We start from the raw sequence: 18,107 nt of genomic DNA on the forward strand, positions 1-18,107 counted from the left end.
ACTATATCACTACTTATTTTATTTCACTGATTGAGGTTTCAGTTTTGAGTGTGAGCTGCTTTAAATTATAGGTATACTCCATATAAGCGCAGGAGGAATTTGTATAATTTATTTCAGTGTAAAGAATTGTGGCTGTCTTGGCTTGCATGTCTGCAGTTATAGCTCACAAACTATGACACTTCGCAAGAGTCTAGGCAAAAAATTAAGCTCTAAAGCAGGTGGTTATTATATTCTTAGTTATCAGCTCAGAGAGCCTGCAGATGTTCTTCTGAAACTGCAGTCAGTATTTTCACGAGTCATGTGACGATTTCCCCTATGTACACCACTTCTGATAAGACTGTAGATGAGTATACCAGAGCCCCAATGGTTTCTGCCAATTCTGAGCGGACATCAGTTCTAAACATCTAGTAATTTAGAAGTGCTGTACAGTTAATGTACAGTTGCAAGAAAAAGTATGTGAACCCCTTGGGATTACGTGGAGTTTTGCATGAATTGGGCATAAAATGTGCTCTGAACGTCATCTAAGTCACAACAATAGAAGAACACAGTCTGCTGAACATAATACTACACAAACATTAGATGTTGCCATGGTTTAATTGCACATAACATGTAAACATTCACAGTGCAGGGAGGAAAAAGTATGTGAGGCCCTAGCTTAATGACTTCTCCCAGAGCTAATTGGAGCCAGGAGTGAGCCAACCTTGACTCCAATCAGTGTGATGATATTGGATGTTTTGCTGACAGCTGTCCTGCCCTTAAAAAACACACACCTGCTTTGGGTTTACTGGTTTCAAGAAGCACTGTCTGATGTGAACCATGCCTCGCAGAAAAGAGCTCTCAGAAGACCTACGATCAAGAATTGTTGACTTGCATGAAGCTGGAAAGGGTTACAAAAGTATCTCCAAAAGCCTTGATGTTCATGTGTCTACGGTAAGACAGACTGTCTGAAATGGAGAAAGTTTAGCACTGTTGCTACTCTCCCTAGGCGTGGTCATCCTGTAAAAATGACTGCAAGAGCACAGCGCAGAATGCTGCATGAGGTAAAGAAGAATCCCAGAGTGTCAGCTAAAGACCTACAGAAATCTCTGGCACATGCTAACATTTTTGTTGACACATCTACAATAAGGAAAACATTAAACAAGAATGGAGTACATGGGAGGACACCACGGAGGAAGCCATTGCTGTCCAAAAGAATATTGCAGCACGTTTGAAGTTTGGATGTTCCACAGCACTACTGGCAAAATATACTGTGGACAGATAAAACCAAGATTGAGTTGTTTGGGAAGAACACACAACACTATGTGTGGAGAAAAAAAGGCACAGCACACCAACATCAAAACCTCATCCCCACTGTAAAACATGGCGGAGGGAGCATCATGGTTTGGGGCTGCTTTGCTGCCTCAGGGCCTGGACGGATTGTTGTCATTGATGGGAAAATCAATTCCAGAGTTTATCAAGACATTTTGCAGGAAAACGTACGACCATCTGTCCGCCAACTGAAGCTCCGCAGAGGATGGGTGATGCAACAGGACAATGACCCAAAGCATACAAGTAAATCAACAAAACAATGGCTGCAACAGCACAGAATACGCCTCCAGGAGTGGCCCAGTCAGAGTCCTGACCTCAACCTGATTGAAATGCTGTGGCATGACCTTAAGAGAGCGATTCACACCAGACATCCCAAGAATATTGCTACACTGAAACAGTTTTGTGAAGAGGAGTGGTCCAAAATTACTCCAGATCGTTGTGCAGGTCTGATCTGAAACTACAGGAAACGTTTGGTTGAGGTTATTGCTGCCAAAGGAGGGTCAACCAGTTATTAAGTCCAAAGGTTCATCTACTTTTTCCTCCCTGCACTGTGAATGTTTATATGTTATGTGCAATTAAACCATGGCAACATCTAATGTTTGTGTAATATTATGTTCAGCAGACTGTGTTCTTCTATTGTTGTGACTTAGATGACGTTCAGAACACATTTTATGCCCAATTCATGCAAAACTCCACGTAGTCCCAAGGGGTTCATATACTTTTTCTTGCAACTGTATTTCTTGTTTTTTGCTCTATGGCAGAATCATGCTTATCTAGTCCTTAACCATGCTGTTGTGTCTTCTGACGATGCATGTGCATATACACACAACTTTAGAACATCAGCATTTTTTCAACTTTTTTCCCCAAGTTCAGTGAATAACCTGAAAGGGTGCATAGGTAAGGGTATATAAAAATTTTTTAGCTTGTCAAAACCTGAAAACTAAGTTACAGCTTTTCTATAGTATTTGAAGTACATTTTTAAAGAGAAATTGGGCCTTCATTTGGTGGATAATGGCAGTTAATGTAAAAAAAAAATAAAATATGGATTTTAAATTTTGCAGTTTGGAGTCTGGCATCTCAGAAGTCCATATTTTCTTTTTGCATTTTTGAACTGCTAAAAAAACAAACCAAAATATACTCCGCTACTTCTGACTTGCATGAGGATGCCACAAATATGCATATTTGTTGTTTGTACTCATTTTTTATATCCTACCTAAAACACTAGCACTGACCAAAGTACCCCGCTTTTTTTTTTTTTAAACAGTCTACTTTTTCACAGAGTTCTCATAGAGAGGAGAAACAGATGCAGGGGAGGCGTATAAAACAAGTGATCGGCTCATCTTCCTGGCTCCAAATTGTTCATCTAAGACCATTAGCTGTCAGCGATAGCTCAGTCTGTGAGTTGGGTCCATGTGATTGAGCGCCATCCTTCCACAATAAATGTGCCGCATTAATGCATTGCCATTCACAAATATGCTCTCAAATTTTGAGGAAAGGGTTATTAAATGAAAATAGACCATTAAAGGTCTTTCCTCAAATACAAAGCCAAGGAGTTAATGAGCAGAGCAAATACAAAGCCAAGGAGTTAATGAGCAGAGCTTCTTACACATCACATGCCATTTTAAATCTGGAGGAAACTCTGAAAGGAGCAGGTATGGTAGACCCAAAGTCAACAACAGCATGCCTTACAGGCATCTCACAGGAGAACACCTTCAAGCACAGCTTAAAGCTGACCTTTATTTTAGACAGTACAGAATCATAAGCCTCCCCCCCCCCCCCCACTGTACAGGGGTGGACAGGGAGTAGGTAGCTTTAATGCAAAAGAGACAAAGCATATAACTCTTCTGCATTAAAAATCCTGCCTGTCCGGCCATTTTGAAATTTTTTTCACCTAAAGTTCCACTGTAAGGCGCTTAACTTGATCCATTGTAGCTAACTTGACCAATTGCATGTTTCTGGGAAAAGGCCTTTGACTGTGTAAGTTGGTTATTTATGTTGGCAGTCCACCACTATATTGGTCAGACCAATATGGTGACGGACTGCCGACATAAATCACCAACTTACCCAGTCAAAGGCCTTTTCCCAGAAACATGCAATTGGTCACGTTAGCTACAATGGATCAAGTAAAGCGCCTTTATCCTGCCACTGACACTAAATTAAAAAAAAAAAAAATACCCCGACCCAAACACTAACCCTGGTACTGACCTAGAGCAAACCTTGATCTAGGTATTTTTATTTACTTTACACACACTTTTTATTCCGCTCTGAAAGGACAAAGAGAGATACAATGTATCTCTCTCCTCCATTCAGAGAGAGAAAACAAGGGGGGCAGGCTTCACAGTGACTGATCACTGTGATAGCCAATCAGTGGCTATCACAACGAGCATGTGACCCGGAATCAGGAGTCCCAATCGTTAGATCTTTGAGCAAAGTGACGATTTCAAGGCACATCAAACCAGAATAGTTTTTTGTGACCAGGGGCGGACTGACCATTTGCAAACTCGGGCACTGCCCGAGGACCCGGGGTCAGTAGTGGGTCCCATGAGATGCCCCTGGTACCTTTTTCATAGGCTTTTTTGCGTTTGGGCAAGGACACAGGGGCCCCATGATCCCCTATTGCCCGGGGGGCCCCATGAGTTGTTAGTCCGCCCGTTTGTGACTGTAAAATTCCTCCCCATATCATCTTCCCATTTCTCGAAGTAGGGCAGTGTAAAATCCTCTGGAGCTGGAGACAAAAGCGAATATAGCTTCGATATAGCATGAGGAAGAGCACCCCTGTCTGAGCAATATTCTTCTAGTGTGCTCAGTCTATGCTGGAAGCTATTCAGAGGAGGGAGGAAATGGCGGATGTGGCCAATTTAACCCTTGATGCTGACCATACGCAAATTAGCAGCCCCATTGAAATGGGCTTTTTTCCATGGGGCCGCTAACTAGCATACCGGTCTTTGTGCTCAAAGATCACAGTACTGCCCCAGGAAATGTAGTTGATTAACTGAGGAAAAGTAGGCTGTTCACTTTGCAAAAGAACTTATGCTTAAGCCAGCCATAGATGGTTCAAATCTCAGCTGATTCAGCAGGGACCGGCCAAGATTCAAACCACGTATAGGTAGGCTGAATGTACCAAAGTTGATCGACTGATCAATTTGGGTACAACCAGCCTGTGGGATTTTACATGCAATTATTACTAGTGGCTATTATAGTCGCTAGCAGTAATCACTATGTTCTCCCAGTGGGGACGGCTCGCCCTGCCGGGAGAGCACAATGGTTCCGCAACCCATGGTTGCAGGAAAGAAAATTGCTTCATCTAGGCCGGTCTTAGCTTAGTGAATGTGGTGAAAATTCACTTTGCAAAGAACACCCAATTTTGCAAGGAAAATCAACCAATTTATTTCTTTTTATCTGATTGAATGATGGAAGTCAGCAGAAATTCACCTCATTTACTAAGCAAAAAGAAAATTTCCCTTGCAAAGAGATCAGTGAATTTGCTTTTAGCAAATAAACCCCAATGTCTTTATTTTTCTCTACAGAAGTATACGGTCTCAGAATTGGCACAATCTTATAAATTCTTGGGGTCCGTTCTTGTATTCACATGCTGTGACATTCTATAAATTTACAATCTGAAGTCTGATCACTGGGGGACAGGAAATAGTATCCCCTGACTGCAGTGGACTGATGACTTCACCTCACTCTAGGTACGGTCACATGACAGGAGCTTTAATTCAAGGTCCTGCTGATGTAAAAATGACACAGCCATGTAAATTACAATGCCTGTGCAGTTCTTGGCTTTTTTCATCAAAAGCATGTATCTGTCTATTCCCCTGATGCAGCCTCTTACCTTGTAACTCACTGCCCCTGATGCAGCCTCTTACCTTGTAACTCACTGCAGCCTGGTCACTAGAGCCACGGGCAAATGAACTGTAGACAAGAAATGCTTCCTCTTGCTCATCTCAGCCTAGGCAAAGTCACTTGACTGGAGCTAAAGGAAAGCTTTTAAAACTAGAAAATCTACAATTTCTGGGGAAATTGTGTAAAGTGTTCTTGCCGCAACCTTTACCAAATGATTGATGAAATGTAAGCAGTGTACATTGCAAGCCTGATAGTGAGAAATGCATTTCAGCTTGTATGTTGAAGCTCACAGTCCAGCCTGGTGAGTCATCTGCCCCTTGAGTGACCTTTGGTTGCTATAGCAACTCACTCAGTCAGGAATGTTAGAAGTGCTGCTCTAAACACACTGCTCAAACTTGCCAACTTCACTGGCGATTGCCATCTTCAAACACTTGTAGTTTTAAAAGTATAAATGCTACCATGAAAAGGTTTATATTGTGACAATCACAAGCAACAGATCTAAATTTTGATGTATAGTATGTCTCTGCAATATTAAAAATGAAGGCACAGTTGCAGTTTAAAAACGTCCCTTAACATTTCAGGTGGCTGTGAGTGAAGTTTCAATGAAAGTCAATGGGAGGGGTGAGTTGCAAACAAATGGTCATATTCTGAAAACTATCAGGAGTATGTCCTAGCCGTGAACATTTTTAGTGACAGCAGGGTTAGCTGAACGTTTTGATATAAGATATGTGTAGGTGGGCTTGAAAATGACATAGTGATGGCAGTTTACAAATCATGTTCTGATTTTTCCTTTGCACACTCTAGCTGTGCTCTGCTGCTACTCTAGATGCACCATTCATTCCTATGGGAAAATTTTGCCACAAAAACCGCAATATTTCTTGAACGATTCGGCGAAACGTTCCACAAAGTAATAGCACACCAATCGGGAACAATCCGCACGTTTCGGTATATTACTTGTCTATGTAGTGTAAAAACTGTGGGAGGAGTTAGGGTGGTAAATATGGCTATAATAATAAGAATAAGAATATATATGTGAGAATACAATAAGTGTTCCTGCTATAAAAGAACACTTAATGATAAAAAGTAAAGCCTTTCTGAACCAATATACGGTTGCTTTTTATGTGATGTCAGAAATTGTGTTATGCAGACATGTGAAGTTAACGAAAGTTCCATTTTAAAAACTTACCTCAAGAAAATTGCATTCAGTCAAATGCTCCTCATGGGATAAAAATTTTCAGTTTATTACCAATTCATCTTCAAATGTCCTTGCAAAGATAGGCTTGGTGCTATGGTTTATAGCTCCCATAAAACAAAAAAAATGTCTCCTTTATCAGATACATTATGAAGCCCCATTCAACCTTGTATTTACATAATTTGCTTACACCCAACTGAATAAAGTTTTTCTCTTATTTCTTAACTTATCAAACTGTCATAATAGAATAATGAAAAAAAAAGAATCCCTTCTGCCTATTTCAAGTCTCCTTATTCCTATCCAAACTGCCTTATTACAGTCTCTCAGGACTGTACCCCTTTCTCATTCACTTAGCAAGGCACCTTGTCCCCATGTTGAGGAGAACAAGTGCCTCTTTTTCATATCCCTGGCTCAGTGGATGTAGAGGTTTGTGAGGAGGACCTAATGTAATCTAGAAGCCGGCTTTAAAATAGGGGAGGTGGGAGGGTCACCAGATATTTCCATATATATCACCAGAAATAACACCCCCCACACTGACAAAAACCCCAACTCGCCAATGCAAAACACGGGCACCTGTGCTATGACAACTCTCTTCCATTGCAACTCCCTAGACAGTCAATAGATGATGCAGAATATCACCTAACTGGCCTAGGATGCTGGACTTGAAAACCTACCTCTCCCCTTTTTCTCTGTATAATCATGTTACATGTAGGTTCCAGTTAAACAAGCTACTGAAATTGCCCTCACTCAAGCACACCCTTAAAACATACCTTTTCAGACTAGCATAAACTTTTACCTAAAATTAACAAGACACCTGCTATCATCATATAAAACTTATGTATTCCCTTAGCTCTTGTTTTTACCCTTCATCCTAAAGAACAGGCAGGGCTCTCATTTTTATTGTATCTTGCTGATGAATGTTTGTACGTGTTATACATCTTGCCTTGTTTTTGGTAACATTTAATGCAATTTTATCAGTATTACCCACGTTAGTCTTACATTGTACAGTGCCCAAGAAGATGACAGTACTATAAAATCAATAACAATGAAAAATGAAGATAATGCAAAAAAAAAAAAAAAAGTATTAAACATTTTTTTTTAAACAAAATGTGTTTAAAAAAAAGAAATTAGACAACTTAAGAAGCTAAGTTCATTTATTATACACACACAGTTTCTGTTTTTACTTACATTAAATACATTGGCAGATCGGGGTAAAAGTCCATTATGATTATAACCTAAAGTTAGAATTTTTTTTAATGCAAATAAGACAAAAAGAAAATGCATACTAAAATAGAGGGCATTTAAACTGTCAGAGTTGCAATGTACCAACTTGCCAGGTTCTATTCATACGAAATCAGAAAAGAAGGGGGAAGGTTGCACTATGGCCTTCCTGTGGACATTGAGAATTGTATGTGGCAATACAGCCTGCTTCACTCCCTAAAGAGTTACAAACGCATTACTTCTGGTGTCCCTGAGCACCAACACCATGACTACAGCAGTAAATTGCTACTCCAAAGAAGACTATGTTGAGGCTGGGCTACTGGCTGGACCCAGCTGTAATGCCAGGCACTTTAAAACCATGGCTAGCAATGCAATTTTACACAACCAAGTAAAAAATACACTTATGTTTAAAGTCAACAATCATGTTTTTTTTTTTCAAACAAAGTAAATGGTCATTTGCCAACTTGCATCTTCTGTGGGCAGAATTACACAGCATAGCAAAACGGTTTTGTTTCATAACATTACTATACAGCAGCTTCTCTATGAATAACCTCTCTCAACAGTGCACTATTCAGAAACATTGGAGTGCTTACATAGTGCCTGATGTTTGAAATCAACCAGTGCCACTGTAATAAAACAAAAAAAATGCTCACCGGGCATTCACTGATCTCCCTTATATTACATGATTGATTGATTAGCTGGATAAAGCTGCAAGAGTGAAAACAAACCTCCCACCAAGAACATAAGGCAGTGAAGTACAGCTGACCATACACTGTTTTTTCATTTGAACGTTCATAGAAAAATCATTTGTTAGGACATTCTTTCTTGCCATCATTGAACCAAATAATTTCATTTGAAAACCTTAATTTCATCTAGTCCTGCTATTCGATAGAATACCAGATTTATCAAACAGGTTTCATTATAATATGTATGATTTTAGTTAGAACTTTCTTTCTTGGAGAAAAAACATTTTTCCATCCTGCTACTTCAAAAATGTTCTCATTACTACAGTTGAAAGTGACTATTGATTTGACTCTAATAACCATAAAAAAAAAATTAAACAAATGGTCCAAGAATGAACATTTTGGATGAGATTCTACTGGTGTATGACCAGCTTAACCCGCCAGTCCTTACACACAATGCACACTCTTAAGATCAATGACAACCTTCTACCAACCTTGGGTCATGTGGCCTTGTGGCCCATGTGCCATGAGAGCTTGATCCTTTATTTCTATAGGTAAGGGAATAATCAATTGTGTACAGATTTTACAACATTAAAAAGAAAATTCTGGGTGTGACTTCTCAGAAGCCATTGTTCACATTTAGCTGTTGACCTCAACACAGCCTAATCATAAATGATACTCTATTTTGTAACTTTATTTTTTAAGTGTAATTGTACACTTAAACAGTTGTACGATATGGCATTGATGGAGAGCAGCCCGACACCGACTGGTTGGTGTCAGGGAGAACACCGATCAGGTTTGTTAGAAAAACCGCCTCACTTTCTGATGCAAATCAACTCAAGGATGAATGAGAGTCAACATGGCCAATGGATGTTCCTTCTGAATTTAATAACCGAACACAGGACAGGACTCACTCAGTCCAAAACTGTCAAATCTGGCTCCTCCATCAGATGGTGAGTGCATGGTAACAGAACCACTGTTAGAGCAAGGATTTTATAGTCCACAAATATTAACCTTTAAATACTGACACAAATGACAAACATAGGTTAGTTGGATGATTAAACCTAGCTAAGACACTAACTAAATCCAATCAGCCAAAGAACCTGGATCATTTAGATAGGTCAGTAATCAAAAGGATGAGCTGAGATCCTTTAAAACTACTTCAGAATAAAATATGATTACACATGATAGGTGTCAAAAGCATGTTGCCAAATACAAAGTATACCGCATATACGTAAAAGGGCACTAAATAACAACCCTGTTAAATTGATCCTGTTCTGTAATGTAGTGTGAACCTAGACATTCATCATTTTTAACACTGCAGTAATATTTAGAAGTAATATTTAGAAGTCACATGTCTTTCAAGACATCATAAAACATAGAACAATTTCCTCTGATCAGGAGAAAAAAAGTGATATAAGCAGGTTTGTAATAAAGTGGTTTTAAATAGCATTTCAGTGATTTCAGACTACTAAAATACAAAGTGTTTGAATAACTGCCTGTGTTGCACACTTCTCTCAAACCTCTTTTGTTTTCTAACCTGCAATGGAAAAATGAAATGCAACTTTAAATGGCAGCTAGGAAGCACACAGCTCTTTCTCTTTAATAAATTTAATTTCGATCACTGCTAAAATTCACCCAAAGCTTTGTCATTTAGGTGACCACTAGATCTTAGTATTAAGTGCTCTTGGACACTAGCTAAACAGATATATTTTACTCCGTCTTGTCCTGATTATATTATATAAGTTGTATTTAAAACCATACCACACACAAACATCCCAGCCTAGCTATGGAAGGAAGGCACATTTCATGGCAATCCGTAAAGCCACCGACATCAGTAAGAACACTTTAAACACACAGAAAGGCACATACCTGCCATGTCACCTGGTGTAAGACTTAAAGAGAACCTCACGCCTTAGACCTGGTAGTGTGGCCCAGCGTTTCTCACTTAGATGTACTTACAGTATATATGTGTTGTGATGGGTTAAGGAAAGGCAATCCTAAACCACAGGAATGCTGATAAACATTAGTAAATGGTGTGCAGTTGCTCATTCGCTACAGATAGGATAGCAGGCTTTAAAAATCATTTTTAAATTAAATTGAAGCAGAGTGAGTGTGTGTGTGTGTGTGTGTATGTGTATATATATATATATATATATATATATATATATATATATATATATATATATATATATATACATATATATATACATGTGTGTGTGTATGTGCATGTATATATATGTATATATGTATGTATGAACATACCAACTATCTTTCAATCAATGACTTCTGAAATAAAGTGCATGCTGCCCGAGGCAGCTATTGCTTTAAGCAATACATAACACACAGGTTTGAAGACAATTTTAAAAACAATAAGTAGACAAAGAAAATCAGTAACTATAATCAGTTAAAAAATAAAAAGAGAACATGAACATCTATGCCGTGTTTACACTACTTGTGGAGATGATTGCTAAGTACAAAATGTGAGTTTAGCCCTCTTTAACAGTGTGCCTTTGCTGCATCAGGTATTGCAGGCAGCTAGTTACAGTTGTGTCTCCGTATTTACCAAACAGTGTCAACTGTGGTGCTCAACCTATTTTTAAGCATCATTTGATGATTTTCCTTAGACTCAGAGAATTTGTTTTCCATTGTTGGAACTCCAAAGGAGGTTGCCAGAGTTTTCAGATATGGGTACTTGAAAACAAAATAAGCAGTCCCTCTGAGTCCTCGATGTATATTTCGATGGTTTTGTACATTCCCACGGCAGCGAATACGTATTGTACACAGACGAATTTACAGAGATGCCTGTTCTAGAAAGCAGAGATGTAGTGCTCCTAGAAACGCTAGCATTGCATTAAATCCAATATGAGCTCCTAAACTGCTAAAGGCATATAAAGTATTGCAAAACGCAGAACTATTTCCCTCTTCAGGTTCTTTTAAACCATTTTATGTGCTTTATATTTCAGACACAAAATGTGTTTTTCATTCACAATAGAAAATGAATGAAAGTTATTACTTCAATAAAAGGTCAAACCTGCTGCCTATAAAATCTTACAATAGATAAAGATACAGAACATAAACTTCACTGTCTAAAGATGTACTCACCCATTCCAGTGCTTACAATAATCAGGACATCTCACAAGCTTGTCTCACGATCCCATTCTACACCAACTCAGCACCTGTGTATCTACAATCATTTAACTTTTCAGGCTAAAGCAATTAAAAGCTCACCATGATTAGATCATTTACCAGATACAACTGTCAAAAGTTTAGGCACACAAATTACGCATTTGACAGAAGATGCAGGCAAGAAATCAATTGTTTACAAGTGGTAGGAAGTATGAGGCTCCTGGAAGTTCTACTGAGTGATGTGATAAGCTGCAAAACAGAGAGAAACTTGAAAAGAAGGTAGATGGAAGCAAAGAAACTTACATGAAATCAAAACAAAATCAATATTAAAGTCACTATATGCATCTATTATACAAAGTAGTATCAGTTTTTTTGTTTTTTTTCTTCTTTACTCTGATTCTGAAGGCGAGATCCCCAGATGCTTTCATTTGCTGTGTCACCAAGAGTAGTCTGTGTGTGTTTGTTGGAAGCGTTAAAAAAACAAAATAAAAATTAAAACCCACAATAGTGCAGTTAGCAGGGAGGTCTCTGAGGGCTGCAGAGGTGTGGGAGGAGGAAGGGACAGTTTCAAGCTGGCTGCTTTGTTTCCGTGTGTGTGCTGTTATCCGTTGGTGAAGGGAAAGAAAGGAAGTGCAAAAGGGAAAGTCCTGGCAGAAGAGTGAGGTGCTGGAAAGTTGTTTAGTTGTAGTTCTGGAGGGTAGCAGGGCAGGTGCAAGAAGAGAGGTTATAATCTTATCTTGGTTCCCCATTGCGCTCTTTGTCTTTTCCATTAATTGCTGCAGCACTGGCTCTTGTTCTGCTGTGTCTGCTCATGTAGATCTACACCTCGGCTCCGGCCAGCAACCCCGCTTGTGTTCTGAGGCTCATTTTTTGGCAGTTTCTTAGCTGTTGAATGAAAAACAAGAAATTAGGTAAAAATAGACACATCACATTAGAATTTCTTACAAGCAACAAGCTTCCTTTGTTCTTCTTGCTCACCAAACAAAGCATAAAATGGCAAATAATAAAGTTCTACAGGAACTTTGTGGGACCAATGAGGAATGTCAAGTCAACTTCTGTTAAGTTGGTCATATACTGCTTGAATTTTGGCCAATTCCTGATGAACCAATCAGATGAATCTGCTGTTTGGGTATGTTGGCAGCAGGTGGGGCCAGCTGTCAGAATACAAGAGCTGCAGCATGAGATTTGTCCATCTGCGCTGTATAGCATTAATGGAGGAATCTGTCCTCAGTCTGTTGGTTGAATGGAGAAAAATCTATATGTGTGTGGCCAGCTTTACAATGGGACTAGTGTTTAGTGAGCTCAACAGCATTAACGTAGCTGGACTGTCTACACAAACCTGTGAACCAGACCTGCAACCAACGGTTTTATTTTACAATACAACAGTCTACTAAAATCTTTGTATATTTCAAACCACAGAAAACAATTTTTACTATATCTGGAAGTATTTTCATTTGGCATTTGGGTATAGGATTATAACTTTTTTTTTTTTCTATGGCTGAACTGGATGGACTTTTGTCTTTTTTCAGCCAGACTATGTAACCATGTAATGCCAAACACATTTGAAGTTTTATTTAACAAGAATTACAATAAAAGCCACAATTGTTTGTTCACAGAAAGAACAATTAAAGAATATCAAAATATGCCTTGATTTTTAGAAGACACTGTTAAAGTAGTTGTAAAGGCTCAAAGTTTTTTTTACCTTCAAGCATTCTATGCTTCGCTTCAAAATTGAAGCCTCATGTCAAGTCAGGAAGAGTTGAAGCCTTTCAATGCCTCCCATTCAAGTCTATGGTGATATTCCTCAAACACCTGGCGTTTGTAGAGTGTTAATACCATTAGAGTTTATTTTAGGCGTTTGTAGTGCGGTTTTAACACTTGTAAAACATGCATAAAATGCCTTAAAACCACGCATAGGGCGTGTACGGAGCATTTTTAATACTTGTAGAACACCCATACTAAAGCTCATTAATGCCTGTCTAACGCTATAGGGGCGTTTTTGAAGAGTTAGAAATTTAGCCAAGTGTGAACAAGCCCCGAGTCACCAGTGAATTTTCTGCTTTATAAATATGCCTCTATCAAGTCTGTCCATTATTCTGGTTCATTTTCTCAGGCAGATTTGGATCAAGTTGTCTAGATAGGTTGAATGAAGCTTGTATAGCTCTGGAGGAGGCTGCTGTTACTGACCTCCAACTACGAGTTGCAAAGCTGCTTATGACTTTATTACTTTCTGAAACATTGAATTATTACCAGCATGTAAATCAAGAAAGCCACACTAATGTTGGAGCAGTTTTTAGTACAGTAGGGACCAGCTTGTGCCTCTGTCTGGATTTTATTGCTGCCTGGGTCCCTCTTAAGGATATTTACCCTCACTTCTTTTCCTGGTGATATGGTGTTAGAAAGAGCATGAAGTGAAAAGGAATCTTGCCAAAAGAAGACACAAGTAGCCTTCAATTATGACAAAAATTAGAACACTTCCCCATTAGAGCCAAAATCCCCCCCCCCCCCCACCCAAAGAAAAAAAAAATGGCTGGAGTTGCCCTAAAGTTTACACTTAGGGCCAGATCACATTGATGCGCTTTTGTGCAGCCTAAAGGCCCTTTCACACTAAAGCGCTTTTGCGCAGCCTAAGGGCCCTTTCACAATGATGCGCTTTTGTGCAGCCTAAGGGCCCTTTCACAATGATGCGCTTTTGTGCAGCCTAAGGGAACTTTCACAATGATGCTCTTTTGTGCAGCCTAAGGGCCCTTTCACAATGATGCGCTTTTGTACAGCCTAAGCGCCCTTTCACACTAAAGCGCTTTTGTGCAGCCTAAGGGAACTTTCACAATGATGCTCTTTTGTGCAGCCTAAGGGCCCTTTCACAATGATGCGCTTTTGTACAGCCTAAGCGCCCTTTCACACTAAAGCGCTTTTGTGCAGCCTAAGGGCCCTTTCACACTGACGTGCTTTTGTGCAGCCTAAGGGCGCTTTCACACTGACGCGCTTTTGTGCAGCCTAAGGGCCCTTTCACACTAAAGCGCTTTTGTGCAGCCTAAAGGCCCTTTCATACTGATGCGCTTTTGTGCAGCCTAAGGGCCCTTTCACACTGAAGTGCTTTTGTGATGCCTATCTCCAAACAGCACTGTGCTGTGTACCCTAGCACTGACATACATTTATTCAGTGCAGAAAAAAATGCAGGTCAGGTCACCAAAAAGAGTGTGAAGGCACCTTTAAGATAAAAAAAAAAATAAGTAAAATAAAATAATAGGGACCTGCTACTTTTCATAAGTGACATGAAAACACATGCCAATGTGCATGAAAGTGAATGTTGAATGTACATGCATTTTCAGTGTGTTGCATTGAGTGTATGTGCAGTAAGGAGTGCAAGGCACCAATAATGTATATTTAAATCCAGTTATTTGCTTCCTTTTGGTCTGCTAAATATACATTTTTTACAGTTCTATTTTAACAAAAAAAATACTTATGACATAGTTGTAAGGTTGAATAAAAAAAACAACAAAAGAAAACAAAAAAAAAAAAACACTGGTCCATCCAGTTCAACCTGAGAGTGTGTATGTATGTGACACCACCAAATGTTGAATGGCATTCCAAATCCTTACCACTCCAACAGTAAAGAACCCCTTCCTTAAGCAGTTTAAAAATGAACTGCTTCTTGTCCAACTTCATTATGTGGTCGTGTGTCCCCTCCCACTTCATTATGAGGTCCTCCAGGCTGCCTCATCAGCTTTCTTGCTCATCTCTGGACTTTCTCCAGTTCCAGCACATCTGTCCTGAGGACTGGACGGCATGCTTAAGATGTTGCTGAACCAGAGTTTGGCAAAGTGGTAGAATTATAGTTTAATCTCTTGAGTAAATACCATTTTTAATGTATAACAGTCTGCTGGCCCTGCAGTTTGGCATTACTATTCATTATGTACACACCCCTAGTGATAAATCACCAAGCATATTGCATAGCAAGACTGGTGAAGGACAGATATGGTAAACAAAAGTACTAGGAGTGTCAAAATAAGAATTACATGAATGCCAGGCTATTTTTAGTGTAACCATTAATTGTGTATACGTGCCATGGCCAGGACTATTGTTCACAATGAAATAAGGATTGGATAGAATGAAAAACATCCATATTAAAAAAATAATAATTAGCAGTCACAAGATAAGCTATCATTAAAGTAGAATTCCAGGCTAAACCTAACTAATCTTAAAAATGCTCCTACATCCCTCCTAACACTCATGTTGACTAACCTTTGTAAGAAAGATGTACAGTCAGGTCCATAAATATTGGGACATCAACATAATTCTAACATTTTTGGCTCTATACACCACCACAATGGATTTGAAATAAAACGAACAAGATGTGCTTTAACTGCAGACTGTCAGCTTTAATTTAAGGGTATTTACATCCAAATCAGGTGAACGGTGTAGGAATTACAACAGTTTGCATATGTGCCTCCCACTTGTTAAGGGACCAAAAGTAATGGGACAATTTGGCTTCTCAGCTGTTCTATGGCCAGGTGTGTGTTGTTCCCTCATTATCCCAATTACAATGAGCAGATAAAAGGTCCAGAGTTCATTTCAAGTGTGCTATTTGCATTTGGAATCTGTTCCGGTCAACTCTCAAGATGAGATCCAAAGAGCTGTCACTATCAGTGAAGCAAGCCATCATTAGGCTGAAAAAACAAAACAAACCCATCAGAGAGATAGCAAAAACATTAGGTGTGGCCAAAACAACTGTTTGGAACATTCTTAAAAAGAAGGAACGCACCGGTGGGCTCAGCAACACCAAAAGACCCGGAAGACAACGGAAAACAACTGTGGTGGATGACCGAAGAATTCTTTCCCTGGTGAAGAAAACACCCTTCACAACAGTTGGCCAGATCAAGAACACTCTCCAGGAGGTAGGTGTATGTGTGTCAAAGTCAACAATCAAGAGAAAACTTCACCAGAGTGAATACAGAGGGTTCACCACAAGATGGAAACCATTGGTGAGCCTCAAAAACAGGAAGGCCAGATTAGAGTTTGCCAAACGACATCTAAAAAAGCCTTCACAGTTCTGGAACAACATCCTATGGACAGATGAGACCAAGATCAACTTGTACCAGAGTGATGGGAAGAGAAGATTATGGAGAAGGAAAGGAACTGCTCATGATCCTAAGCATACCACCTCATCAGTGAAGCATGGTGGTGGTAGTGTCATGGCGTGGGCATGTATGGCTGCCAATGGAACTGCTTCTCTTGTATTTATTGATGATGTGACTGCTGACAAAAGCAGCAGGATGAATTCTGAAGTGTTTCGGGCAATATTATCTGCTCATATTCAGCCAAATGCTTCACAACTCATTGGATGCCGCTTCACAGTGCAGATAGACAATGACCCAAAGCATACTGCAAAAGCAACCAGAGTTTTTTAAGGGAAAGAAGTGGAATGTTATGCAATGGCCAAGTCAATCACCTGACCTGAATCCGATTGAGCATGCATTTCACTTGCTGAAGACAAAACTGAAGGGAAAATGCCCCAAGAACAAGCAGGAACTGAAGACAGTTGCAGTAGAGGCCTGGCAGAGCATCACCAGGGATGAAACCCAGCGTCTGGTGATGTCTATGCGTTCCAGACTTCAGGCTGTAATTGACTGCAAAGGATTTGCAACCAAGTATTAAAAAGTGAAAGTTTGATTTATGATTATTATTCTGTCACATTACTTTTGGCCCCTTAACAAGTGAGAGGCACATATGCAAACTGTTGTAATTCCTACACCGTTCACCTGATTTAGATGTAAATATCCTCAAATTAAAGCTGACAGTCTGCAATTAAAACACATCTTGTTTGTTTCATTTCAAATCCATTGTGGTTGTGTATAGAGCCAAAAATGTTAGAATTGTGTCGATGTCCCAATATTTATGGACCTGACTGTATATACAGTGGGTAAAATAAGTACTGAACATGCCATAAATTTTCTTGGTAAATATATTTCTAAAGGTGTCATTGACATGAAGTTTTCACCACATGTCAGTAACAACCCATGCAATCTATACATACTAAGAAACCAAAACAAATATGTTAAAAAATTAACTTATGTGTTATAAAATTGAATGACAAAGGGGAAAAAGCATTGAACACATTAACTGAAACTTATTTAATACTTCAACAAAATCCTATGCTGGTATTGACAGCCTCATGATGCCTCCTGCATGGAGAAACTAGTCACATTCATTGCTCAGGTGTGATTTTGGCTTATTTGTCGACACAGTCTTCAAATATTGAAGGTTTTGTGGACCTCTTCTATGAACTCTGATCTCTAGTGCTTTCCATAGATTTTCTATTGGATTACAGTCAGGTGATTGGCTGGGCCATTCTAGCAGCTTTTTTTTTTTCTCTCTTTGAAACATATGGAGAGTTTCCTTGGCTTTGTGTTTGGGATCATTACATTGCTGAAATGTCCACCCTCATTTCATTTTAGTCATCCTGGTAGATGGCAGCAGATTTTAATCAAGAATGTCTTGGTACATTTTTCCATTCATCCTTCCTTTAATGACATGAAGTTTGCCAGTACCATATGCTGAAAAACAGCCCCACACCATGTTTCCACTTCCAAACTTCACTGTTGGTATGGTGTTTTGGGGTGATGTGCAGTTCCATTTGGCCTCAAACATGGTGTGTATTATGGCATCCAAAGAGTTCAATTTTGGTCTCATCTGACCAGACTATATTCTCCCAGTATTTCACAGGC

The 18,107-nt window shown here is 39.3% G+C and overlaps 1 protein-coding gene across 2 annotated transcripts in view; it reads right to left on the minus strand.

Annotated features, from left to right (window-relative positions):
• Positions 1-7,482: 7,482 nt before the first annotated feature.
• The window catches only part of RAB5B (RAB5B, member RAS oncogene family), a 78,363-nt gene continuing 67,738 nt past the window's right edge, over positions 7,483-18,107 (minus strand). For both annotated transcript variants that reach the window (XM_089680160.1, XM_089680164.1), the window contains exon 6: positions 7,483-12,264. In XM_089680160.1, coding sequence (XP_089536286.1) covers positions 12,149-12,264 — 116 coding nt within the window. In that variant the 3' untranslated portion in view covers positions 7,483-12,148. The remainder of the gene's footprint in view (positions 12,265-18,107) is intronic.

Source organism: Staurois parvus, unplaced genomic scaffold (genome assembly GCF_062004578.1).
Source record: "Staurois parvus isolate SC_StPar_1 unplaced genomic scaffold, SC_StPar_1.0 ptg000017l, whole genome shotgun sequence".
In the NCBI taxonomy this organism is placed as follows: Eukaryota; Metazoa; Chordata; class Amphibia; order Anura; family Ranidae; genus Staurois; species Staurois parvus.